Source organism: Lepidochelys kempii, chromosome 19 (genome assembly GCF_965140285.1).
Source record: "Lepidochelys kempii isolate rLepKem1 chromosome 19, rLepKem1.hap1, whole genome shotgun sequence".
NCBI classification, from domain to species: Eukaryota; Metazoa; Chordata; order Testudines; family Cheloniidae; genus Lepidochelys; species Lepidochelys kempii.
Window position 1 is genome coordinate 5846502 of NC_136398.1, and position 25965 is coordinate 5872466.

Consider the following 25965-nt stretch of genomic DNA (forward strand, 5'->3'; position numbering starts at 1 on the left):
ATGGCTCAAGACCACAAAGTGAAGGCGTGGCCCAGCCCTCCGGGGTCTCCTGGCTTTGACCACTATGCCAGACAGCCCTCCCCCCCCTTTCCCTGCATCTCCCAGGAACGTCTCCACTGCAGGGGAAGCACCCAGCCACCGCAGCTGACTTGGCACCTGGTGCAGTTGTTAAACCTGCCATGCTAGGAAGGCTTCCGGCCCACGGCGAGAGGAGGGGTCATTCCTGGGATAGAGTGCAAGGCTGTAAAGGGGCAACCTGGCCTGGACAGCCACCAGCAACAACCCTCACCACCAGAGATGGCCCATGGTGCCGCAGGACGCCAGGGTCAGATGCCAAGTGCCTGGCTCAGGGGTCTGAGCGTGCCCTGCACAGAGCTCTGGGGGACACATCATGCCAGGGGATGCTTTCACCCCAGTAGGAGTTAGATTGTCCTCCTGCTTCTGTGTCACTGTTGCCCACCCACAGAACAGTCCCCGCTGGCTCCCTGCTGGGAAGGAGCTTCATTCCCTTGATCTGAGATCATTGTGTTCCTGAGTGCCTCGAGTGCCTACGACCGCGGGGGCATCCGCAGGCAGCACGGCTGGCACTGCAGGGCATCGATGACTGGGCAGCACTAGCTGGTGAGATGCACAATGCCCTGTGTCCTGCATAGGCCCAGGGCTAGCCCAGCAGGGTGGTGCAGCAGGGCTGGACTGCGGAGCATTGGCAGAGCTGGTAGGGGGCCGCAGCAGAGTTGTAGTCCCAGGGCCTTCGGGCTGGGGGCAGCAGGGGGTGAATAATAAGGACACGGCCCCAGTCCTGAACCCCCCCACACACCCCGTTCCCAACAGGGCCGGGAGCTGGACTCCAGCAGCCCTGGCTTATCCTGCATGCTAAACCCCGGCTACACCATTGTGTCCGGCCACGCTGCCGCCCGCTGGAGCCTCCTGCCCCATGGCTTTGCCCAGCGCCATTCAGTAGCCACTTGCCTGCGCACGCGTGGAGGATATTGGTGCTAACGGCTGGAGCCTGCATGGCTAATAGCCTGAGCGGGGCTGGCTGGGGGCCAAATCACCATCAGGCAGCACTGCAGGCAGGATGGGCTCCACAGGCAGGGAACCCCTGGCCGGAGCCCCGTCACCCGGCCGGACAGACAACAGCTCCTGGCCGGGGATCTGTCACTGCCAGACTGTAGAACAAATCCAGGACAGCACCGCTGCCCCTCAGCCACCCACAGGCACTAGGGGAGAGCTCAGTGCCAGGCTGGGGGCACTCACCTTGGCGCCTTTCTCTCCCACGGCTCCTACCGGCCCTCGAGGTCCAGGGTGTCCCTGGTGGGGGGGCGAAAGACGACAGTCAGCAACTCCCTTTGCTTTCCCTGCTTGAGCCAGGCTCCAGAGTGCCTGACGCCACCCGCTTTAGGAGGAAGAGAGTCTTTGCCTCCCTCTAGTGGCTGGTCCGTGTCATAGGTTAAGGAGTCTACTACTGCTGCCCGCTAACAGGTATTTGCACAGACGACGACGGGAGTTCAGCTGCCAACTCCCGCTGGAATTTGATGAGACATGGACACCCACACGCATCATCTCAGGCGAGCCCGTTAGTTGGCAGCAGCGGTAGACTCGTTAACAGAGTACCTGGCCCAGACTCAGTTCTTACCTCGTGCAGGAGAGGCTCACGCTGTTAGATGTGAAGGGGCATGGTTCAGACCTTGCTAACGGCCCAAGCAGGGTGAGTTTAAGCTTCCCACAGTATTCTTGTCAGCAAGTTAAAGAAGTACGGGCTGGATGAATGCACTATAAGGTGGGTAGAAAGTTGGCTAGATTTTCAGGTTCAACGGGTAGTGATCAATGGCTCCATGTCTAGTTGGCAGCCGGTGTCAAGTGGAGTGCCCCAGGGGTCAGTCCTGGGGCCGGTTTTGTTCAATATCTTCATAAATGGTCTGGAGGATGGTGTGGATTGCACTCTCAGCAAATTTGCGTATGATACTAAACTGGGAGGAGTGGTTGATACGCTGGAGGGCAGGGATAGGATACAGAGGGACCTAGACAAATTGGAGGATTGGGCCAAAAGAAATCTGATGAGGTTCAATAAGGAGAAGTGCAGGGTCCTGCACTTAGGACGGAAGAACCCAATGTACAGCTACAGACTAGGGACCGAATGGCTAGGCAGCAGTTCTGCGGAAAAGGACCTAGGGGTGACAGTGGACGAGAAGCTGGATATGAGTCAGCAGTGTGCCCTTGTTGCCAAGAAGGCCAACGGCATTTTGGGATGTATAAGTAGGGGCATAGCGAGCAGATCGAGGGACGTGATCGTCCCCCTCTATTCGACGTTGGTGAGGCCTCATCTGGAGTACTGTGTCCAGTTTTGGGCCCCACACTACAAGAAGGATGTGGATAAATTGGAGAGAGTCCAGCGAAGGGCAACAAAAATGATTAGGGGTCTGGAACACATGACTTATGAGGAGAGGCTGAGGGAACTGGGATTGTTTAGTCTGCAGAAGGGAAGAATGAGAGGGGATTTGATAGCTGCTTTCAACTACCTGAGAGGTGGTTCCAGAGAGGATGGTTCTAGACTATTCTCAGTGGTAGAAGAGGACAGGACAAGGAGTAATGGTCTCAAGTTGCAGTGGGGGAGGTTTAGGTTGGATATTAGGAAAAACTTCTTCACTAGGAGGGTGGTGAAACACTGGAATGCGTTACCTAGGGAGGTGGTAGAATCTCCTTCCTTAGAAGTTTTTAAGGTCAGGCTTGACAAAGCCCTGGCTGGGATGATTTAATTGGGGATTGGTCCTGCTTTGAGCAGAGGGTTGGACTAGATGACCTCCTGAGGTCCCTTCCAACCCTGATATTCTATGATTCCCCAGGCAGACGTCTGTCGGGGCTGAGGGAGGAGCTCAGGACTTGGCCCCGCACATGGGACCCTCAGGCCCGCTCCCCTCTCGAGGGGCTGCAGGTTCTACAGCTCAGGGTTCCTCCAGCAACTCAGCATGTCTCCAAGTGAGCACGACTCTGAGAACATCGTGTCGTGTAGCGACTTGTGTGGCCCCATGTGCACCAGTGCAGCACAATGCTGGGAGACACTGTTGTGCATCGCACGAGTGGTCCAGACTGGCATTGTGCAGTGGAGTGGCATGCAGAGTAACACAGCACTGTGTGACGCTTCCACACCACTGCAGGTGTTGCACAGTGTAACCTGTAGCAGCGTTGTGACGTTACCCAGAGTAGGGTTGTGTAACCTTGGCAACCACACCGTCCTATCTGACGGTACAACGTCAGGTAACACAGCCTGGCGTGACACTGTGCAATGCAGGGCTGTGTCTGGCATCGTGGAACCTTGCACAGCACAACACTGCGTACCAATGTTGTGTGACACCGCACAGCCTCACTGCCCATTGGCACACCGCGCCCCAGCGTGGCAGGGAGAAGGTTTGATAATATATGGGGCATACTGGGAAATTGGCCCCTTTTCAGGACATATAAACACTCAGCGGTGACAAAGCATATCTCAATTATACGACATGCCAGGCAGGATATACGGGGCCACTCCAGGGACCCGAAACAGCAGCAAAACTCTCAGCCTTGGTCATATTTTTAAGTGTCTGCACGATACGGTTTATGCTGCACGTAACAAATCCTCTTCCCAGCCACCCAACTGGCCCCGGACTCCTCTCCCTTTGCAATGGGGGCTGGTCCTTTGAAAGGGATACTTGATGGAAGAGAAGTCTCCACTCTCCATGCCCCCCACCCACGGAGGGACTGGCAGGGGCCTATTTGTCTTGTCAGGACATTGGAGGGGGAGGAATGAAGGCATACTCACAATAGTCCCAGGTGGGCCTGTCTCCCCGGGCTCCCCCTAAAAGACAGAGAGAATTGGTTGAGTCTCACTCTAGCAGTTGGTTCCAGCATGAAGATAGGGGTGCTGATGGGGGGGGGCACCAGAAAATAGGGAGGGGGTGGTAGGATGCCACCCTCCCCTCTCCCTTTGCAGGACAGACGTTATTCAGCACGTCAGGGATCAAGCCGAGCCTGATACTTGACTCTCAGCTCTTTTCCTTCCACTCAGGGTTATCCCTGATTCGGGCCACTGGCCTCAGCTGGGTTGGCATCTCCTCTGCCCACCTCACCCCCAAATGCTTCCCCAGGTTCAATGATGTGGCGCAGCAGCAGAAGCAGAGGGAAACCCACAGCTCCAGATGACCTTCCCAGAAAACACGTGGGACGGGATGAGGCTCTTCTGCAAGGGGGAGGGGGGCTGCAGAGAAGGGTCTTGTGCCCATAGATCGAGAGGGGGCAGCCGAGCAGGGACCTGCGCTGCCTATGTACTGCATTTCAGAAGAAGAGAGACACAGAGGAGCCTGGCCAGCGTGAGGCGCAGGGAGGTGGGTGTGTTTCGAACCAAGCAGGCAGATTAGAAGCGGATCCTGCCATGCATAGGGAGACCGGGGCACTGCCCGAAGAGGAAAGTAATACCAGCCGAGCTTTGCTGGGCCATGGGAGGTGAGCAGCCGCGCTCGCTCAGGGGGTGCTGGAGCCCCGGGGCTCAGGGCTGCTGCGGCAGCCAGGGTGGGAGGTGGTGTGGAACCGCCGGGCAATGCCAGAAACAAGGCGAAAGGCAGGGCTGGAGAGAGCAGGGGCTGTGAGGGAAGGGGCGGCAACATGCTGTTCTTTGGGGGATGGTGCTGACCCTGGGCTACCGGCTCGGTGCTGAGACTCACCTGCGGACCCTGGGCGCCGATCCCGGGGGGGCCTGGCTCGCCCTAGAGAGACCACAGACGCCGGTGAATGGAACAGCCCCAGCCTTCGGCAATCCCCATATGACAAAGCCCACTTCTGCCCTCACTCACCTGCAGCCCCTTCAGACCAGGGGGCCCCTGAATCCCAGGGAGTCCAGGTTTACCCTAAAAAACACCCGCCCCATAGAACCGTTAGACCAGGTCATTCAGCAGGCAGCGGACGTCTCTTTGATCAGGGACATCGCCGGTGTGGGGGGTGAGCGAGGGGCACTCACGGGTTTCCCAGGCTGTCCAACACCCAACGGGCCACGGTCCCCTTTGGCTCCGGGTTTTCCTGGCACCCCAACCACGTCCGAGAACTCCCCCTGAAGGGTGGGGCAGGTCTCGCAGGCATCTCCCTGCACCGGGGGGATGGAGAAAGGGGCCTGGGTCAGTACACAGGAAATGGATACCAGCGCGGCGGCTGGGGACCGAGGGAAGCAGAAACCCCGCACTTTCCCTCCTCTGAAAGTCACATCCAGGTTGAGCCCAAGGGGGATTTGAACTTGCCACCCTCTGCTTCAGAAAGCGCATGCCTTGCTAACTGGGATAGAGGCAATGGCTCCACAGGGGCAGGACTGCCAGGGACCACGAGAGGGTGGCACGCAGCACCCCCAGCAATGGCTGCGGAGGGCTAGGGAGACGCGTGTCTTGGGGGGGATGGTAACCAGCTGTTTGATCCGCACAGTGGACGATTTGCGGAGAGCAAAGATGCCCCTGTATGGAAAGGACACGGGGTGGGGGGAGGTTGGGAACAGGGGGAACAGGAAAGCTGCTCCCAGCATGGGAGGGTCTCCCTGTTGCGGGTGGCCCAGAACAGGGAGCAACTTGACCAGCTCACAACGGGGACTGCCAGGAGCAGAGACACTGGCTCCAAGCGGCAGTGTCAGCCTTCGAGAAGGCACAAATTGGAGCAGGGTGCAGGGGGGCAGGTGGATCTTGATAGTGGGGGCCAATACTCACCCGTAGCTTCATCCCAGGTCTGCCCCTTAGAGACCTGGGCCCTGGCTGCACTGACCGGCAGAGCTAGCTCTGTGGGAGGGGGGCACTCACCTTTTCACCTTTGGGCCCTGTCGGACCCCTGTTGCCGGGGTCACCCGAAAGCCCTGGCAGCCCCACTGAGCCCGGTGTGCCAGGGTCCCCTGGATTTCCTGCATCACCCTGGACAGGAGAGCAGACAAAGAGGCTGTGACCCAGAGGATCACAGGAATCCCAGCCCCCTGCCTCCCCTGGGTCTCTGCCCCACTCTCCTTGGAGAGCTGGGTGCCAGCAGCAACAGAGCAAGTGCTAACAGCCTGGCAGCGCCACTCGTGTGATGAGTTGGGGCAGGGCGAAAGTGCTCATCCGCACATTCCCAGCAGGCAGGACTGAGCCGGACCCAGCAGCCCCAGGGACTCCGATTCCCCTAGGAGCAGCGTGCTCAGCCCAGCCCACGACAAGGGAAGCCCCCACAGAAGCAGCTCTGCTGCTATGGGGGCAGGGCAGGGGGATTTCCGCAGCTAGGGACCGTGGGAAGCAGGAGGGGCAGGGAGCATTGCTCAGCGACACCCCTTCCCTCCCTCTCACCTTCTGTCCTTTCAGTCCAGGCTCCCCAGCTTTGCCCTGGGGGAACAAAACACACAAGGGAGGAAGAAACAAGCCAATCAGACCGAAAGGAATGGAGCCAGGTTCCCCCCACCAGAGCCCCCCCGCCCCATTCCCAGGGCAGTGACAGCACCCCTTAACAGAGAGGCCCTGAGGATGAAGCCCAGGAGGGAGTCAGGGGTGGGAACATGCCCACAACCCCCAATGCCACTGCCAGCCCGTGCCCCCTGCGCACCGGCTGTAGGAGCAAAGAGCCAGGTGGACAGATGTTGTGCTCGGTGGGGCCTGCCAGTTTGGATTAACCATTTCATTGCTGGTTCATTCAGCACCTTCACTGCCCCTCAGCGCCCCCCCCCCCGCCCAGCACATCAGGCAGCATTGCAATCCCCTCCCCACCATGCCATGCCCTCCCTTTCCTATCCCTCCTCTTCTCTCTTACCTTCACCCCTTCCCCGGCCCTCCCTGCTCTCCCCCCGGACACGCCCTACTGACTCACCTTTCTGCCGGGCGCCCCAGTGCCGGGCAGGCCTGGCTCACCCTTCTCCCCTGGAGCACCAGGCATGGACACTGCGATCGCCTCCCCTTCGAGCGCCTCTGGAGGAGCAAGGCACTGGCCACACGGCTCTCCCTGCGAGGGGCAGGCACCAGGGTCAGAGATGGGGGGGGCGGCCCAGCGTGTCCTCCCTGGTCCCTTAGCTATGTTCCCTGGCTCCTTACTGACAACGGGCACTTCGGCAAACTCCGTATGGGCCATTTCAGCCCTGTGGGTCCTTGTGCAGCCCCTAGGAAGGGGGATGGGCACGGTGCCCGGCACCCTTCAGCCCAGAGGGAAATGCTGCCTCGGGCCCTGATCAGCAGCAGCCATGCTATGGCTCTTCAGCAAGACGAGTTTAGAGGGTCTCAGGCCGGGTCCTAGTGGGACAGCTCGCAAGAGCCACCATGGTAAGCGGCTGCCTCCAGAACAGTGCCCCGGAACTGGAGCTCCTGGCTCAGCCCTCCAGCTAAGGGGTCGTGGGGGGCGCTCCTCCCTGCGGGCCCTGCTCTGTGGCTGGAGGGAGTCCAGGAGGTACCAGCTGGCTCAGAGCTCCACGGAGCTCACAGGGCAGAGGGATTTCATCCTCGCTTCACTGCTGTCACCCAGGAGCTGGGCCAGCCTGTGGGCTGGAGATCCCACCCTGCCTTATACAAAATGGGGCTACCCATGCCTGGGCAGGGGGTGCCTGGCCACCCAAGCAGAGCTGTCCGCTCATGTCGGTGACCACGCCGTGCACAGGTAGAGGTGGGGGTGGGTGGCAGACCCCTGGAGACCCCTGGTTTTGCTGGTGGGGAAGGTGAGCCAGGCCAGCCTGGCTTTATGTTCTGGCCAAGGCGCCCGTCTCACGCACCAGCTGGGAGGTTTTTGAGCCACATCATGTGGCTGTAACGCCTGTGCTGGGGATGCACAGCCATGGAGGAGCTGGGGGGGGGCACTCGGATGAGGAAGGGGACTCTCGGGAGACACCCTCCCGCCCCAAAACAGCTGCCGGGAGGGAGTTTCCATAAGAGGCTCAACAAGGGCACAGCTCTAGGGGTGAGCTGGGTGGGAGAGCATCCCTGGCCTTCTCCTTCTGGAACAAGGGTTTCCAGGATCTCACCTTCTCTCCTTTCAGTCCTGCAGGCCCAGTGTTCCCTCTGTCACCTGGAATCCCCTGCAGAGGTGAGACAGGTGCCTATAAAGCTCTGCTCATACACGTACACACACCTACATGCATACACAACAGGCCCCTGCAAACCCACACATGAACACCCACCCCTACGTGCATACACAACAGGCCCCTGCAAACCCACACATGTACACACACCCCTACGTGCATACAGAACACACCCCTGCAAACCCACACCTGTACACACACACCTTCATGCACACACGAGAGGCTCTTGCAATCCCAAAAGTACACACACCTATGCGCCCACACAACAGACCCTTGCAAACCCACACATGTAGACACACTCCTATACGTGCATGCGACAGGCCCCTGCAATCCCATACACACACATTCTCTGTGTATGCACTCGGGACCTCCTGGTGATCCGATCCATGTCTCTGTCAACCCGCGCTCTGCACGGATTCGCTGCATTCACAACACGTTACTGACGCTGCTCTCAGGTGCCTCGGGAGCCTCTGCTGTGGTTGCCAGTGGGGCAACGACTAGCTCCCCACAAGAGGGCGCCCCACCCAGCCCTAGGGCATCCAGCTCCTGTACTCACAGGTTTGCCGGCCGGTCCCGTCTTTCCGACCTCCCCCTAGGAAGCAAAGCAGAGAGCGCGGGTGGTCAGGCCCAGAAGAAGGGAGGGAGGAAGACAGTGACCACACAGACCCAGCACTGCAAACGAGCGCAGGGCGAAGAGGTTCACAATGCCAGGAGTTTAGGTTCGGTGCGTCCTCAGCCTGGTTCAGGGCGCCACCAGAAAGCCGCCGGTTGCCAAAACTAGGTCGGGGAGGCCCAGCTGGCAGAGTCCCCTCCCCAGCAGGGAGATGTGGCCCCTCGGTGCTGCCCGCGTGGGGCAAAGGGAGCAGGGCAGGGAGCCAGGGTAGGGCCTGAGAAGTTTGGGGCAGCAGTGAAGGCAACATTGTTATCCGCAGTGCAGAGAGAGCTACGGGGAAGGGCCAGGCAGGGTTTGCTGTAATGGATCCAACCTCCCACCTCCAGGGTTTAACCCTTCGCATTCAGAAACCCTCCACCCCCAGGGGAAGCCGCAGGCAGAAGGATGAGGGGACTCACCTGCTGCCCCTTGGATCCGGCCAGCCCAGGGGCCCCGGCTTTACCCTGCAATCCAAGCAAAGAAACCAAGTTACCCATCCAGCAGGAGGATCCCAAGGAGCCCAGCACAGCCTTTTGCAAACCTGCAGAGTGGGGAGCCCCTAGGAATGAGCCAGGGAGGGAGCAAAGAGTTCATCCCCAGCTGGGCCAAGGCAACAGGGAGGGAAGGGGAGAAAAGGGGCACCAGGTGCCAGGCTTCTTAAGGTGGTGGGGGGAAGAGGAAAGGGCAAGAGGCTAAAACACCCGTGGGGATGGGGGCACAGGCCCTAGGGGGTTGGAGCAGAGATGAGGGTAGCAGCCAGGTTTGGATACGAGGCTCTCTGGGGTTGGATTTAGGCCCATCTTTGCAAGGAAGGAAACTCAAGAGCTTTCCCCTGAGCTGAGACCTCTCATGGGCGTGACCCGCCCTGCAGGACCGGCCCGCGTCCCCCGCCCTAGTGACTGTTCCATGTTTTCTACAGCTGCTTGCCAGGGGACTCCCTCCTTTGGCTCCAGCAGTCAGAGGCCCAAGATCTGAGCACAGATGCTCGGCGGGATCTGACCCCACTGGGAGGCCAGCCAGGAGGCTGGCTACACACGGACCCCCAGGGGCTCAGCTCCAGTGGGTTAGTGCAGGTAGGGAGAGCTGGGGAAGCTGAATGTCCCTGGGGAGGACAGGAGATCAGGGCTGAGAGGAGCCTTCTAATGACCTCTGCAGAGCTGTGTGGGCAAGGCTCCTTTGGCTGTTTGAAGGCTGGGGCGCTGGGCCCGTTTCCTCCCTCTGGGCAGGTGGGGTCTGGCAGCTTTTACCATCTGGCTCCACTCCCTTTCTCCCCTCCCTCACTACACACCAGGGGCCTGCAGCCTCCTCTGCCTCCCACAGGATGGGGAGCCAGATCCGCCTTCCATGCCCCACTCAGGCTGTCCCCAGCAGTGTCTCAGCCCCTCTTTGGCTGGGATCAGGCCTGCGTGGGTACATGCCCACACCCCAGGGACTCTGCCCGGCACAGCCTCTAGCCTGCCCCGCCTCATGCTCGAGACCCAAGGAACAGGGCGTGTACTTACCGGCAGCCCGGGCAGCCCGATCCCTGGGGACCCTGGCTCCCCTTTGGGCCCCTCCTTCCCTGGGAGCTGGTCGGAGCTCTGCAGCATGGAGGCGAGAGCGACGGGATTGCACGACACGCACGGGGCACCCTAGGGAAGGAACCAAACGGCGCTGGGTCAGACAGGCTCCCAGTGCCTCTGCGAGCCATAACAGGGTAAAGGCTGCAGGCCAGACTCGGGGCTCCTCTTCGGAGGGGTGGTGACCATCGAGAGGGCCTGCGATCCGAGAGGAGAAGGGGGCCGACGACACTAAGGATGGGCAGGAGATTTGAGGGACCCGGGCACTCACCTTCTCTCCTTTTATTCCATTGATGCCAGGGTCTCCCTGAAAGAAGCAGACACACACAGGGTGTCAGAGGCAGGATGCAAAGCCCGACGCTTGCTGCCTTCAAAACACTCTTCAGCCAGCATTCCCAGCGGGACACTGGGAGAGAGGAAGCTGCTGCTGGAGGGTTGGGATGTGCAAACGCTGCTCCCCTCTACTGGACAGAATACGAAGTGTTCAGCAGTGTGTGTCACAGGCCCTATAGTGCTAACAGATATGGGCGATTCTCCTGTAGCTCACACGGTAGGGAAGCAGGAAGATGTGCCTTAGCCAACGACAGCAGGGCAGCAGCTGCTGACTTGACAGCTGTCCTGCAGCTGGTGCGGGAGCCTGGGTCAGTCCCAGCATAACAGATCTCTGCCCTTCTCCCAGACCAGCACGGCCGTGGACTCACCATCGACTATTACAGACAAATCGAAGGCTTCCCCAGACTAGGGAAATGTGCCCAGGGTAACTATAGGGACATGGCTACGTTGCTGGGGCAGATGTGCTGCCCTGGTGCAAGAAGGGGGTTGGCATCAGAATGACTTTCCCCCGTAATTTCCCGGGGGTGCATTGGTGGAGCCACATCAGTGCAAAACCCCTCCAGTATGGAGGGAACATTAGTTTCAGACCCTCCCCTTCACTGTGGGAGGGGTGGAGAAAGACCATTCTGAATCCCGCTCCCCCATCCATTGCCCTCCTCTTGGGGGAAACCCAGCAGTGCCCCAGCTCCCTGCTCCTATCCTTCTGAGAATAGAGCCAGAGGGACGAAATGCTCAGGGTCCCGCTGACCGCCAGATCTGGGGTCGGGAAGGAATCTTTCCGCAGACCCTGGGGTTTCTTTTCCGCCTTCCTCTGCAGCATGGGGCACGGGTCACTCGGAGGGGCGGATTCTCCGTAACTTTACGTCTTTAAATCCTGACTGGAGGACGTCAGTGACTCAGCCAGAGGGTCTGGGTCTGTTACAGGAGTGGGTGGAGGAGATTCTGCGGCCTGCCACGTGCAGGAAGTCAGAGGAGATCATCACGAGGGTCCCTCTGGCGTTAAAGTCTCTGAGCGACAGTCATCGCCCTGGGGGTCAGAGCCCTGCACGGGCAGACAGGAAATGCTACAACAGCCCGGCTAGAACCGAGGCGTCAATTCTCTGAGGCACCCACCCTGTTGCCTTTGGGTCCGGGGAGCCCTGCCTTGTCCTGCAGGGGGGAAAACAAACAGGTGAGACCAACAGAAACGCCCTGCGGCTGCACCTCGGCCAGGACGCCAGGCTCAAGCCGGCTGCCCTGTCGCCAGGACGCGTGTACATTGCTCCATCTGGTACGGTGCTTCCCGCTCGAGGCTGCACTAAGACCCTCCCCCACATCAGTGCTCTCTGCCCCCCGAATGTCCCACCGGCCCCTCACTCCCATTGCATCTGCTGGCCTCTCTCCTGGAGGGGAGCCAAGGGGGCGCCCCAGGGGCCCATCGCAGAAGCTGGATGGCAACTCATGAGCAGGATCGGGAAGGACCCTGCAGACGGAACCTGGATGGATAATGGGATGGCTAGAGTTCGGGGATGGGAAGATTAAGAAGTGGGATCCCAGGCTCTCCCCCTGAGTCTGCCTTTATGGTATCAGCTCTGGGCTGGGTTGCAAGCCAGGAGGGCTGATTCCCTGGGTCCTGCTGACTTGGGGGTCCAAGAGCTGAGAACAGGCAGGAAAGTTCGGGCCCGATCCTGCCTCTAACCCAGACCCCAGCACAACCTCCTCCTTGACCCCATTACCAGGGAGAGCAAGGTTGGGGGAAGGCTGGGCGCAAGGCCTATCCATAGTCCTAGGTGACAGTGTGGGGCGGGGAGACTGGTGTGCCCGGGGTCATCTGGGGGTAGTGCAGGGGACCCTGGTTTGCATGAGGCCGTGCTCTAGTTAGGCAGCCAAACAGGGAGAGGTAACACCCCGGCAACTCAGTGCACGAGCAAACACCACCTCCTTCCACCACCCCCTCCTTGCCCCCGCCCTCGTTTCAACCCTCTGCTCCCCATGCATGGATGTGGGGACGGTCACCCGGCTCCCGGCACAGAGGGCGCGCGGGTTCTCCGCTCAGGGGCACGGCAGCGCGTTCAGACTCACCGAGAGCCTCGCTTTCCCCGGCACTCCAGGCTCTCCTTTGGGTCCCGGCTTTCCCGGGAGGCCGACAGCATGCGTCATCCCCTCAGGGATGGTGGGGCAAACTTCGCATGAATCCCCCTGTGGGAGAGAGGAGATGCTGAGACATGGGCCATGGCCCCGGGGGCCCTCGAGTTTTGTTTTTGGGAGCCGACATTGCGTCCACGTGGGGTGTTGACCCCGCGATCCCACAGCACAACTGATGTAACAATGGACCTGGCCCAAACCACCCTGAGCTTTGGACCCAGATCCCAACCTTGGACCAGCACCAGGCGAGCCAGTCAGGATCCCTCAATAGCCCCAGGGCAGGGGAAAACCAAATGTAGGCCAGAGCAGGGTCGGAGGATGGGGCAGCTTCTGGCCAGAGATTCAGGCTCTGAGGGGTCTTTCTGGGCAGCACCCAAACACTCAGGACTGAATGGGACGGAGAACCCAGGCAGGGCTCAGAGAAGCTGGCTCTTGAGTTCCTGGTCCTTGGTGCTGCCTGGATCCACTTCATCTCACCCTCCTTTCCCTAGAAAGGGGCCTGGAGTGGGGAGGCAGCTCCGTGGAAGGTCTCCGGCTTCTAAGCTTCCCCTGGCAGGCAGATGTGGGAAGGCCCCACCTTGACCCCAGAGGCAGCTGCCTCATCTGCAGAGCCCCATGGTGCACAGAACAGAAACCAGCCCCCCTGCCAGGCCCCTGTGTGGTACCCACCTTGTCTCCCTTCAGGCCTGGGACCCCTGGCTTGCCCTGTGTGGGGGGAGGGAAGATGCTGGTTAGCTTAGGCCGAGCTGCTGAGCAAACCCAGTCCCAAGGCCTGGGCTGCAATGGGATAGAGGGCAGCAGCCAGACCCTGCCCTGGATCAGCCCGGCAGAGCGATGGGGTGAGCGTCACCAAATCCAGTCTAGTGTTGTGCAACCAAAGGAACGACTAGGTGTGCAAAGCCTCCACACAGCTCTGCCAGTGCCCCTCAGTACTGACCCACAGCTCCCTGCTACCCCAGCCCTGAGCTCACCCACCCCCTCCCCAGCCAATGCCCCTCAGTCCTGACCCACAGCTCCCTGCTACCCCAGCCCTGAGCTCACCCACCCCCTCCCCAGCCAATGCCCCTCAGTCCTGACCCACAGCCCCGGGCTCTCCCCAAGCAGCTCTGCCAATGCCCCTCGCTCCTGACCGGCAGCACTCCGTTGTTTCAGCCCGGGGCCCCCCAACCCACTCCCAATGCACTTCCCTCTTATGCTGCAGGCCTGAGTTGTCTCCACACGGCTCTGCTGATGCCCCTCACTCCTGACCTGCACCCCCTCTCCTTGCCACGGCGGTGCTGGGCCAGCCCCGAGCAGAGCTCCCCCATGACACGCAGGAACGTGTGCGGAGCAGGTGACCCCCCAACGGGGAGCGGGCTGGGCTCAGACGTTCTGGCCTTCCAGGCCCAAGAGCTAAACTTGAACGCAGCTCTCCAGAGGAGAGGCCGGGGTGTGAGCAACAAGCCACGTGTCTCACGGCCAGGGAGGGTCACAGCCGGGGGGCCTCTGCACCAAGATACAGGCTGTCCCAGCCCTCGCCCTTGGGCTGGGCTCACGGCCCATTTCTGCCTTCCCCACCCAGCCCGGGCAGGCAGCCACACGCCGCCCCCCCAGCCCTCCAACGCCCGCCCCGCCTCCATGCTACTTACGGGCTTCCCCGTTGAACCTCCGGGTCCAGGAGATCCAGAGTTACCCTAGAAACAGAGGCCAGAGAAACACAAACAAACTGAGCGGGGCCAGGGGCCTGGGCTCTGCCCAACAGCAGTGTCGATACCCCTGGATCCTACCCTGTCCCCTGCTCGTCCTGTTCCCTGGAGAGGAGTCAGAATCCAATTTCCACCCCATCAGCAATCCCCCAGGACCCCAGAAGCCCTGCCTAACCCCCAGGGGGGAATCCCAGAGCATCGGCCAGACCAGCAGCCCAGTTACTCTGGCAATGGCCCTTTCCCCCGTGGCAGGATGGGGATGGATGCAATGGGCAGCATCACACGCACTGCCAGGAGACTCCCGCTCCTCCGAACGCAGGCAAAGGTCTGAGCCTCCGGCCCGCGGGGAACGTTCTGCCCAGCCAGGCCCGTGCACTGGGACAGCGAGAAGAGGCGCGGCTTGAGCGATAAACCTGCCTCTGCTGGGCCTCTCAGACAGACAAAAATCCCTGTAAGAAACAGCAGCCCGCCATCCCCCCATTGCCCCTCTGGGCTCCCTGCTCCAGCCTCCCGCACCTTTCGCCCAAACATCGCACGGCAGCTGGGAACCTTTTCATCGCACAAGCAGGGGAAGCAACCGCCAGTGCAAATACCCAGCCCCCTTCCGCCACGGCTCAGGCTCACGGTGCCCTGGCGGAGCGGCACGGGGCAGCGCTCGGCCCTCTGCTGTGCCGCCCGGCCAAGGGCACGAACGCCCAGTGGTGCTTGCTGCACCGCCCCACAGGGAGGGTCCCGGAGTCGCGGTGACACTCCACCAGCTGGAGCAATTGGAGCCTGGGGCCCTGCTCCAGCTCGCTGCCCCGCACGCCAGGGAAGGGAGGGGCATGGTGCCACATCAGCACGTACGAGGCTCTCTCCAGCCTGGAGCGTGGGATGCTGCTCCTACCAGGCGGGGGCTGCCAGGTGTCTACCCTCTGTGAGTTCCCAGCCCATGGGGCAGGAGCAGGGGCGGGAGCTTAGAGCCCATGGAAGTCAGGGGAGAGAGTCAGGCCCAGAGGTGGGCAAGCTCTTCCCAGGTCCTGGGCCCAGGCACATGACAGACAGCCCACGGACTGGACAGAAGGGGCCAGTGCAACCCATGTGCACTACGGTGAGATGCGCCTAGAATTACCTGAGAGACTGATGCCAGCACATCTTAACCCTGGCCTGCAGCCCCCCTGCTCCTGGGCTCCAACCCTGGGCTCCACCCCCCGCTCTGCCAATGCACCTTAACCCTGGCCTGTAGCCCCCCTGCCCCTGCCATTCCAACCCTAGGCTCCTTCCCCTGCTCTGCCGACGCACCCGAGTCCCAGTAACGCCTCCTGGATTATTCCTTATTTCCCTCCAGGGTGCGAGGGGGCAGCGCGCAGAAGAGGAGACGCTTGGGGCACAGGCTGGGCCGGAGAGCAAGGGAAGCAAAGCATCCAAGGGGGGGGCCACACAGCACCTTGCTGCGTCCCAGTAGTAAGTGGGTCCCTGCTCTAGCAGCGAACACGGGGGCATCCTCACGGGTCCCTTGTGCTCACTGCCGCCCTGACAAGGGAGGGGTCGAATCTGGGCCGGTACGAGTCTGGCCACCAAGTGGTGAGGGAAGAAAAGTCCGACTGGCCTCCGCTGGGACACGAGACCGGGGGGGAAACAGGCAGCAAGATCAAGGGTTTAAACCAGAGATGGGCCCCATTCAGGACACCTCTCCTGAGCTCGGGAGAAGATCAGAGTCGGCTCCAGACTTAGCAGCTGTGGCTGTCTGAAGTTCAAGCTCATACCCAGGTCAGACCTGACCCCATGGGCACGCTGGGTCACTAGATGCGGCTGCACTTACTTTTTCCCCTTTAGGACCTGGGGGGCCACCGGGGTCACCCTGAAATTAACGAGAGAGAGAGAGAGGTCAGCGAGTTCCCTTCTAGATGGAGCTGCACACCCCAAGGAGCAGCCAGGCCTCCCCGCAACCTGCTGAGCAGTGCGTCAGCAAGGCGGTGATATGCCCTCAGCTCGCCCATACGGCGACAGAAGGGCCTGAAATTCCATGCGGCCCGTTGACCGACAGGATTGTTGAGGCCCAGCTCACTCTTGCAGAGGCCAGCAGCCGTGAACAGCAGACGCCCCAGGAGGGAAGCTTCTGCAGACCGGACAATGTGGAGTTCAGGGAAGTGAGGAGAAGCAATGGAACCAAATCCTTACTGTTTTCCCTGGAAGTCCTCTCCCTGGAGGACCTGGTAACCCCGGGGGGCCTGGCTCACCGGCTAACCCCTCGGGTCCAACGAACCCCGGATCGCCCTAAAACACAAACATAGCTGTGAGCCTGGCCTCCCCATCGGCACAGCCTTCAAATCCCCAGTCACAATTCCCCCCACCCCGAGCCCGCAGCACGGTACCTTCTGTCCCTTCGGCCCCACCACACAGATCTCTCCAGGCCGGCCCTAGCAGGAGAAGGAAAGCAGGGGTTAGAACATTGTAAGCGCTTTGGGCACCATCTTTCTCTGCTGTGTTTGTACAGCACCTTGCACAGTGGGGCTGTGACTGGGACTCCTAGGTGCTACCATAATACACCTCATCAATAATCACAACAACGAGCTCCCAGAAGGTGTCCCACAGGCACCGAGCAGTGCACGGCCCCTGGCACAGATCACAGCATGAAACTGTCTTTGTCCTTTGCCATTAAAAAATACGGGTTGATCCGTTTTCTAGGGCTTCTGGGGCTCCCAGAGAAATGCATCAAACTGATCCTAAAAGGAAGAAGGAGCCATTGTATCCTCTCACGTATACACAGCACCCTCTATCCTGAGGGATCTCAAACCTCTTTGCCATATTTTGTAAGGATCACTCGGCCACTCGTGGAATGCGGCCACCTCTGGGGTGGACTGTGGGAGCTGTTTTGCAGCACCCAGCACCACCATTCAGCAGTGTGGCATGGGATGTGAAGAATCCCTCTCCCAGCTGAGACAACAGGGAATTTAGGGAGGTGGAATATGACTAGGCAGCTGGGAATTTGTGGGATCTTGATTGAACACAGGCCCTCAGCGCTGCAGATTTACGTCTCCTCTACAGGGAAAGCCCTCTTGTGCCTGAGCTCAGTCATGACTCAGCGACCCATTAGAGCCGCTGGGTGCTCTCAGAGCCCTGCAGCATCGCTGGGTTGGGACATCGTCACCAGCTAGAACAGGGAGTGGATGCAGCAGAGACAGTAGGAATCTGAACGTCTCTCCAAGGCTAGCAAGGAACTGGGAAACCACAAGGAAACTCCTGGGAAAGCGCCAGCATGTGCTGGATCCCGCAGCCCCAGGGCAGATTGAATAAAAGGGGAGAGGGGGCACACGGTGCAATGAACAACTTACGTCGCGCCCCGGCATCCCGGGATTCCCTTGGACACCTCCATCTCCCTTCTCGCCTTTCTGCCCCTTGAGAAGCAATCCAGAAAACTGCCCATCAGAGGAGAATCCAGTGCCCTGGCTGTCCCCACTCCTCAGACCCCGGAGCTGCCTCTGCCCCACAACCTCCTGCATTGCCTCTTCTCACCCGCACTGGGAGACAGCAGCCTCCATGCCCCCCAGCTCACGGCAAGCACCGTTAGCACATCGAGCATCCCTGTTCCCTCTCGCACGCCAGCCCCTGGCGCCCTCCCTGCCCCTTTCCCCCAGTTCCAGACCTTGCTTTTCCCAACCCCTTTTCGCCTCCTGGGCTCCTCTCCCAAGCAGGAGGAGATGCCTTCCTGCAGAAGAGCCACCCACTGCAAAGCGGGGAGAAGCCTCCACCGGGACCTTCCCCTCCTGGGCCCTTGCCCTGCTGACTGGGAGAGCGAGTTACCTTCTGCCCATCAGCTCCGGTCGCTCCTGCTAGGCCCTGTTTGCAATAGAAACAAGGTGGTTAACCGGGCCTCTGCCTCCGCTTGGCCATTAACGCCCAGCCCCACTCAGGATTCACTTTGCAGCAGAGCACTCAGTGATGCGCCCCCTGGATGCACAGAGAGTGTCACTATGCCGCCCCCCCCCCCCCAGGTTCTGGCTAATAAATATTTATCTCCCAGAAGATAAATTTGGCCACCACAGAGCACAACATCTGAGCGGCATTTATTAGGATACGGGAGGATATTAAGCCTTGGCAGGGCTGAGAGACAGGGGGGAGAGGGGAGGAAGATCTCTCCTGGCTGCAAAGAGAGGGAGAGTCACAAGGAACTGGGGGTCAGAGCTGAGCCCTTGGAGAAGATAAAGGGGGTGCCAGACACCGCCGGTTGTGACGTTCAGGGCCAGATCCTGAGCTGGGGTAATGGCACAGCTCTGCTCAAGTCAGTGGGAGTGGCGCTGGCTGTAACTCCCTGGCTGGAGTTGGCTTATTGACTCCGATGAAGTTGCAAGCAGCATTTGGCCCAGTATATTCCAGAGCCGTTTCTGGGAGCAGGACCAGATCCTCAGCTGGCGTAAATTGGTGTCACTCCTTTGACATTTTGCCCATTTACACCCGCTGGGTCTACCACTGGCTTTCAAGACCTCATCTAGGCCTAGGTGGCCCCAGTCAAGCCCCTAGTGGAAACAGGCTCCCCGAAACGGTGGCCAAGCCGGAGGCGCTGCACCCCGGTAGGGCTGAGCGGTGGGTACTGCTGCAGGGAGCCCCTGGGCAGCACGGCAGAGAGAGGCCGACGGGGACAACGCTGACCCTCTGTCGCCAAGAGGGAGGAGAGATGGCACTGGAAGGAGACGGGGGGGGCAGTTTAAGGGGCCAACCATGCAGATAAGCTTTACTCACCAGGTCTCCTTGCTCCCCCTTCTCTCCCTTCGGCCCCTCCATGCACTTTGGAGAGAAAAGGAACAAGGGGCGGGTTAGAAGAGGGTAGTGCAAGGCAGCGTGCGGTGCCAGACGCGGCCAAGCCCCCCGGTGGGGGCGGCCAAGCCCCCCGGGGGATGCCTCCCCCAGGGGACTGCCCGGAAAGGAGAGAGGTGCCTCACCTGCAAGGGGCCGTCGGGGGAGCTCTGGACGCAGTTCAAGCCCTGCGGGAGGAAGGGAGATGCTCAGAGGGAGGAAGGAGACGGGGCTGCCTGGGGCCGGGCTCGGGAGGGGTGCGGAAGGCAGAAATGGGCCCTGCACGGCCAGGAAGTTCCTTCGCCATCAGCATGATAACGGGCCAAGCTCCCAGGCTTTGCGGCCTAGGCCCACCCCTGGCTGCAGCCCCTCTTGGCTGGTCATGGCTGGAGACTGGGCTTTCCCTCCCCTGCACTGGGAGAGACCCCCAATCTCTGGAGCAGGCCCAGGCCCCGTGGAGGAGTCCGATACAGACCGGCCTCAGGCTGCTCATGTCACCATCCCCCTGGGCCACCCATGGGGATTAGTGGGTAGAGAGATGGGAACCGGGGGCCATGGGAGTAAGGGCCGGGTGGGGCACAGGGTGGGGACCCAGAGCCATCCCACCCGGCTGTCCTGCACAGGAGAGCGTCACACGGCACCGGGCTCAGCCAGCCGGCACATGAGGCGCCCGGGGAAGCTCCCGGCGGCCGTGACACAGCAGCTGCTAGAGGGGATTCCCAGTGTGCACATGGCGGCCGTCTCCCCAGATGGGCCCGTCGCCCCCCAAGCTGGGCGGCTGTGTCTCCTCGCGCCGGGCGCATCGACACCACTCACGCGCTCGCCTCTCTCCCCCTTCGAGCCGGATGTCCCAGGGAGTCCGCGTTCTCCTTTGCCCCCCTGCAGGAGAGAGGGGCAGTCCCATGAGAGGCATCTGTGTTGCACAGGGGAATACATGCCCCCTGCAAGTGCACACAGCCCCAGACGCACACGGACGAACACGGATGCAGCATGTATGGACACACACGGACAAACACACGTGAATACCTCTGCACGCTCGTGCACTCACTACCAACTGCAAGTGGGTCATGCACAAGCGGGACGGAGCTGGGCTCTGTCTGTCAGTCAGGGCGAGGACAAACTTACCTTGGGGCCGGGGAGACCAAGTGTGACCTGCACAAACCAAAATGAAACTCATCAGTGCAACCTAGTTGTCTCTCAGCTGAGCCACCCCAGTGAGGAGGAGAAGGGGGAGAGGAAGCGGGGTGGGAGCAAGGGATGGGTGGAAGGAGAGGGACAAGTCCCGTGTCCTTTTAAAATCATTCAGGGCGACAGTTCAGATGGAGCTCTGGCTCCAACCTCCTGTCCCGGAAGCACAGGTGACCCCTAGGTGTCCCACGCCACCCTGCCTGCCCACGGAAAGGCTTGTGGTATCTGTCACATGCCCCCTTCAGCCCCAGTTCAAATCCCCACTCCACTGGACTCTGGCTGCCATGCTGGGGGGAGCTGGGCGCAGCAGATAAAGGGGACTAAGGAAAGACACAAAACTGCTCTGGGTTTTATCATCCGAGTGTCCTCCATAAATTCCTCCAGCTGGCTGACAGCGCCCACACTGGCCTGTCATACAGGCATGGAGGGTGAATATCAAACAGCTGTGAGCTCTGATCCCCTCTTTCCCTCCATCAGAGCTCCTTGTGCCCACGCAGCTGCTACAGGAACCTTGCAGACATCTTGAAGCCATCAGCGCTCTCCCTCGGCCATCCAGCTGCTCCAGGGGATATCGGCCAGAGAGAGGTGGGTGGGTTCTTTGGAGAAGGCAAAGGGGCCAGAGCAAGGTGAAGCTCCAGCCACCTGAGGAAGGTAAGGTCAGGTCCTGGGGGAGCTCTGGAAGGCTGGGTCCCAATGGAGCCAGATGCTGCCGGGAAGACTGAAATTCAGTCCAGTTTCGGGGCTGCATCTCCCAAAGCGAAGCTGTGACTCCGAAGGGGCTGGGAGCCAACGGGGAGCGAGGGATCTGAGGAGCTAGCCCTGCCTTGCCACAGCCCCACTGGTGGGAGACGGGCCAGAGCCAGGATCAGTAACCCTCCTAGCCTGGGGCCTCCATCCCCACCCTCACTCCTTTGGCAGGCCGGCCTGAGCAAGATGAACGAGACGGGCCTGCTCCAAGCCCTGCCTCCGTGCAAACCTCTGGTCACTCCTCGGAGGGTCCTTCCAGGGCCCTGTTCTCCGGCAGCTGTCCTAGAGACATAAACCCCTCGGAAGCAACGCCAGTCCTGCGGCTACCAGCCTGGGGATGAGCAACTGGGGCTGGGCGTTCCCTTCCATGGAACTCCCACCCCACCCTGAGGGGGTCCAGGTGGGAGTGGATCGGCTATAATGCGTGGACTGTTTTTCTCTGCTGTGGAGGCCCGGCTGGCTGGGATGTCCCATGGAAGGAGCTTTGCGCACACACTAATCCTGCTGGGTGCTGGGTGTGTGGCACCAGGGCTCTCACACTGAGGAATCATAGAATCATAGAATCATAGAATATCAGGGTTGGAAGGGACCCCAGAAGGTCATCTAGTCCAACCCCCTGCTCAAAGCAGGACCAATTCCCAGTTAAATCATCCCAGCCAGGGCTTTGTCAAGCCTGACCTTAAAAACCTCTAAGGAAGGAGATTCTACCACCTCCCTAGGTAACGCATTCCAGTGTTTCACCACCCTCTTAGTGAAAAAGTTTTTCCTAATATCCAATCTAAACCTCCCCCACTGCAACTTGAGACCATTACTCCTCGTTCTGTCATCTGCTACCATTGAGAACAGTCTAGAGCCATCCTCTTTGGAACCCCCTTTCAGGTAGTTGAAAGCAGCTATCAAATCCCCCCTCATTCTTCTCTTCTGCAGGCTAAACAATCCCAGCTCCCTCAGCCTCTCCTCATAACTCATGTGTTCCAGTCCCCTAATCATTTTTGTTGCCCTTCGCTGGACTCTCTCCAATTTATCCACATCCTTCTTGAAGTGTGGGGCCCAAAACTGGACACAGTACTCCAGATGAGGCCTCACCAATGTCGAATAGAGGGGAACGATCACGTCCCTCGATCTGCTCGCTATGCCCCTACTTATACATCCCAAAATGCCATTGGCCTTCTTGGCAACAAGGGCACACTGCTGACTCATATCCAGCTTCTCGTCCACTGTCACCCCTAGGTCCTTTTCTGCAGAACTGCTGCCTAGCCATTCGGTCCCTAGTCTGTAGCTGTGCATTGGGTTCTTCCGTCCTAAGTGCAGGACCCTGCACTTATCCTTATTGAACCTCATCAGATTCCTTTTGGCCCAATCTTCCAATTGGTCTAGGTCCTTCTGTATCCTATCCTTCCCCTCCAGCGTATCTACCACTCCTCCCAGTTTAGTATCATCCGCAAATTTGCTGAGAGTGCAATCCACACCATCCTCCAGATCATTTATGAAGATATTGAATAAAACCGGCCCCAGGACCGACCCCTGGGGCACTCCACTTGATACCGGCTGCCAACTAGACATGGAGCCATTGATCACTACCCGTTGAGCCCGACAATTTAGCCAGCTTTCTACCCACCTTATGGTGCATTCATCCAGCCCATACTTCCTTAACTTGCTGACAAGAATACTATGGGAGACAGTGTCAAAAGCTTTGCTAAAGTCAAGAAACAATACATCCACTGCTTTCCCTTCATCCACAGAACCAGTAATCTCATCATAAAAGGCGATTAGATTAGTCAGGCATGACCTTCCCTTGGTGAATCCATGCTGGCTGTTCCTGATCACAGAGCAGAGCTGTAACGCAGCCCAGAGCAGCGCTGTAGGGGGGTATCCGTCCCGTCGGCTCTCAGCATTCAGGGCAGCTCTGCCTTGGCTGGGGCAGATTTTCTGTGTTACTTGGAGATATACCGAATCCAGTGGCCGGTGCGCTGCCGTCTCACCAGTCCCCAGAGCGACAAAACGCCACCAGAGTCGCAGCTCTGTGATTTCCACCGCAAGGAGCACCTGGCACCGGGACAGACTCAGCCCTCAAGGCAGACTCTGCTTGGGATAGCTCTTGCGGCTTCCACAGGGCAGGAGAGCTGCAATATGCAGATGGGCACCTGAGGCATGGAGAGGCTACGTGACTTGCCCAAGGTCATACAGGGAGTCTGTGGCAGAACAGGGAACTGAACCGGGGTCTCTTAAGTCCTAGGCTAGTGCCCTACTCCCTGGGACATGCTTCCCGTCTCCAAAACTATTGTGTGGGTGACAGCACGAGAGAGAGAGAGGGAGAGCGCGCACTTCTCTTGCCACTAGACACTGTCATGAGACAGCTGCCACTGAAACGCCCCCACCCAAAGCCCACCGGAAGCTCCAAGAAGCAGCAGCCCCTTGACTTACGTTGGCGTGCGGGGCTTTCTGGGGACAGGGTGGGCACTGCAAGAGAAGAGGAGAGGACACTGGCAGTCAGGAAGCAGGAGAAACCGTTCTGAACCGCGACGGGGATTTTTACCGGAGGGGGTTGAGGTTGGCCGCCCTGGAAGGGCATCCTGCAAAACCGCCTCTCACCAAGGGCTCACGTCCTGCCCCCTTGCCGCACTTAGCTGCACTCTCCGTGGCATCAGTGGGTCTAAAACCTTCCCGCCCTGGATCTGTTTGGAGACCGGCATCCAGACCGCTCTCCACAGGGCTGTTGTGGGTGACCGGGCCAAACAGGCCCCCAGCCATGATCCCACGCGAGGCTGAGCAAGTGCCATCAGTGGGGCTTCGAGCCTCCAGGATTGAACCCTTTGCATGGCTGACCCCACGCCAGTAAGACAGGCTGGTGCATGTGCAAAACTGAGGCCCTGCAAATCCCGCGGGCTCCGTTGGAAACTGGGCCCCCAAAAGTAAGTCCCAGGTGATCTGCCATGTGGCCTAGAAGGCAGAAATTGGCAGGAATTTGCTTTTGAATGGCATGGCACCAACCCTGCAAATCTCCAGTTGGGTGCTGCATGGCCCACCACCCCCCGCCCCCCACAGCCACCTCCCGACTGCTGCCTGGCACTTATCCGGGAAGTGCCCGCTGCCTGCTCCATGCTCAGGATGGTGGAATTAACCAGTCAGTGGCTCCCACAGGTAGAGGACAGGCAGGTTAGCTCTGGCCCGGCGCGTGAGGCGTTACCATAGCAATCAGCGAATTGGGGACCGCCCAAGGAGTCGACACTCAGCATGTAGCAGGGTGCGCCAAGCCAGCAGGGCAGGAGGAAACCTGGGGCACCATGGTAACTGCTCGCACCAAGCATTATGGGGCAGGATTTTATCCTCAATGTGCAGGGCTGCTCTGAGAAGGGACTCGGAGCCAGGCTGCGCAGGTCCTGTGTCTCTGCAGCCGTGGTGTCAGATGTGAGCAGCTTGCAAATGAAAGGCCCCACACCCAGCCAGGGATCTGAGAGTCAAGCTGGGTTATTCCTGCCTCCGACACAGGACCCACTGGGAAAGATTCTGGAGCCTGAATTCTGCCCTGCGCTAACCCGAGCAACTCAGTGTGAACGCACCCACCCCCACGGATGCCCTGTGTGTCCACACCTACCTGTGCGACTGTGCCACAGATGCCCATGTTCCTGCCCCTGCCAGTTGGGCAGGATCAGGTATGTCCACCTGCCGGCTTGTGCTGGTGTGACAGCACCATGTATGTCAACACGCCTCCCCAGGCACACGCCCCCCGCATGGCAGAGATGTACAAACATCTCATTTCCTGAGCCTTTGCCCCCAGCCCTGCTGCTGGTTAATTTTTTAAGGGGGTGAGTTAAGACGAAGGGCTGGGGTTGGCAGAAACACGCTCTCTGCTTCCCTGGTAAAAGCACAGTTTGCAGTTCTTCACCCCCTCCCCCCCCCACTTCCCCTGCTTTTCCATGAAAGCATGAACACTCCCACTCCACGAACGCGGCGCTGGGATCCTGCCATGGCTGCCCGCCAAGGGGGCTCAGGAAAACCAGCACCGTGGAGCAGCAAGAGGACGGAGAATTTGGACGTTTCGACAGCCACGGCTTCCACCTCCTATCTCCTCTCCCGGCTGGCGAGGTTCTGGGAGCTGCCAGCCCAGGCCTCACGGGGGGATTGTATGTGTGGGTTTGTGGCTCCCCACATGTTCCTTCAGCCAAACCAGTGGCTGCGAAATGCTCCCTCTGGGCTGGCCAGCTCCTGCCGGGATGCAGCTGGTTCTGAGCCAGGCAGACACCGGCCACAGAGGTCTCTGGGCCCAGCCCGCTCAGAGCCCCATCCCTTGCTGGGCCCAGCCGGAGTCTCCTTCCCAGTTCTCACTCGGCCAGGCTCCAGTGGGCAGGCAGAGAGGAGAACGGGCCAGAGCTCACCACAGACGTCCCCTGCATCCTGCACCCAGCTGGAGCATTGCCCAGCCCTGAAAAGCCTCAACCTACCTCATTGGCTGGCTTGTGTGGCTGGCCCCGTGGGTCTCGGTAGCCCTGCAGGGGAGCAACCCAGAGAGGAAAGAGGTGTGACAATAAAGCAGGCTGCCTGTTCCCCTTCTCTCCAGCCGGGGGTGGGGGGACTAATGCTGGGCGGGGGGGGGGGGGGAAGATGCACCAGTTCTGGCGGCTGCAGCCGTGTCTCTATCACAGGTGTATTTGAGCTGCTTCTCCACCAGCGTGTCCAAGGCCTGAGGGGCTGGAGTAACACGGCCTGGGGCCCACTCCTGGTCCCCCACACTCCTCCCGCTCACCTCGGCGCGGCCCCAGGGCAGTTACTCCTGTCCTAAGCGAGAGCAGAATCGGCCGCAAGGAGACCAGGTCACGCTCTCCCCATTACTAAAGCTCAGCTGGGAATGCCCAGCGAGGGGGACCCCTGGGACCACCT

At 60.0% G+C, this 25965-nt stretch overlaps 1 protein-coding gene across 1 annotated transcript in view; it reads right to left on the reverse strand.

The window, feature by feature from the left end:
* COL16A1 (collagen type XVI alpha 1 chain) overlaps positions 1-25965 on the reverse strand; it is a 90850-nt gene that overhangs the window by 32031 nt on the left and 32854 nt on the right. Inside the window, exons 10-37 of the mRNA XM_073317249.2 lie at positions 25530-25574; positions 23512-23547; positions 20278-20304; positions 19969-20031; positions 19299-19340; positions 19099-19143; positions 18163-18198; positions 17694-17756; positions 16734-16778; positions 16540-16635; positions 16181-16219; positions 14323-14367; positions 13364-13399; positions 12632-12748; positions 11684-11719; positions 10509-10544; positions 10181-10309; positions 9098-9142; positions 8583-8618; positions 7970-8023; positions 6832-6963; positions 6318-6353; positions 5805-5912; positions 4988-5110; positions 4824-4877; positions 4695-4736; positions 3797-3832; positions 1258-1311 (exon numbers count right to left, since the gene is read on the reverse strand). Coding sequence (XP_073173350.2) covers positions 1258-1311; positions 3797-3832; positions 4695-4736; positions 4824-4877; positions 4988-5110; positions 5805-5912; positions 6318-6353; positions 6832-6963; positions 7970-8023; positions 8583-8618; positions 9098-9142; positions 10181-10309; positions 10509-10544; positions 11684-11719; positions 12632-12748; positions 13364-13399; positions 14323-14367; positions 16181-16219; positions 16540-16635; positions 16734-16778; positions 17694-17756; positions 18163-18198; positions 19099-19143; positions 19299-19340; positions 19969-20031; positions 20278-20304; positions 23512-23547; positions 25530-25574 — 1656 coding nt within the window. The remainder of the gene's footprint in view (positions 1-1257; positions 1312-3796; positions 3833-4694; positions 4737-4823; positions 4878-4987; positions 5111-5804; positions 5913-6317; positions 6354-6831; positions 6964-7969; positions 8024-8582; positions 8619-9097; positions 9143-10180; positions 10310-10508; positions 10545-11683; positions 11720-12631; positions 12749-13363; positions 13400-14322; positions 14368-16180; positions 16220-16539; positions 16636-16733; positions 16779-17693; positions 17757-18162; positions 18199-19098; positions 19144-19298; positions 19341-19968; positions 20032-20277; positions 20305-23511; positions 23548-25529; positions 25575-25965) is intronic.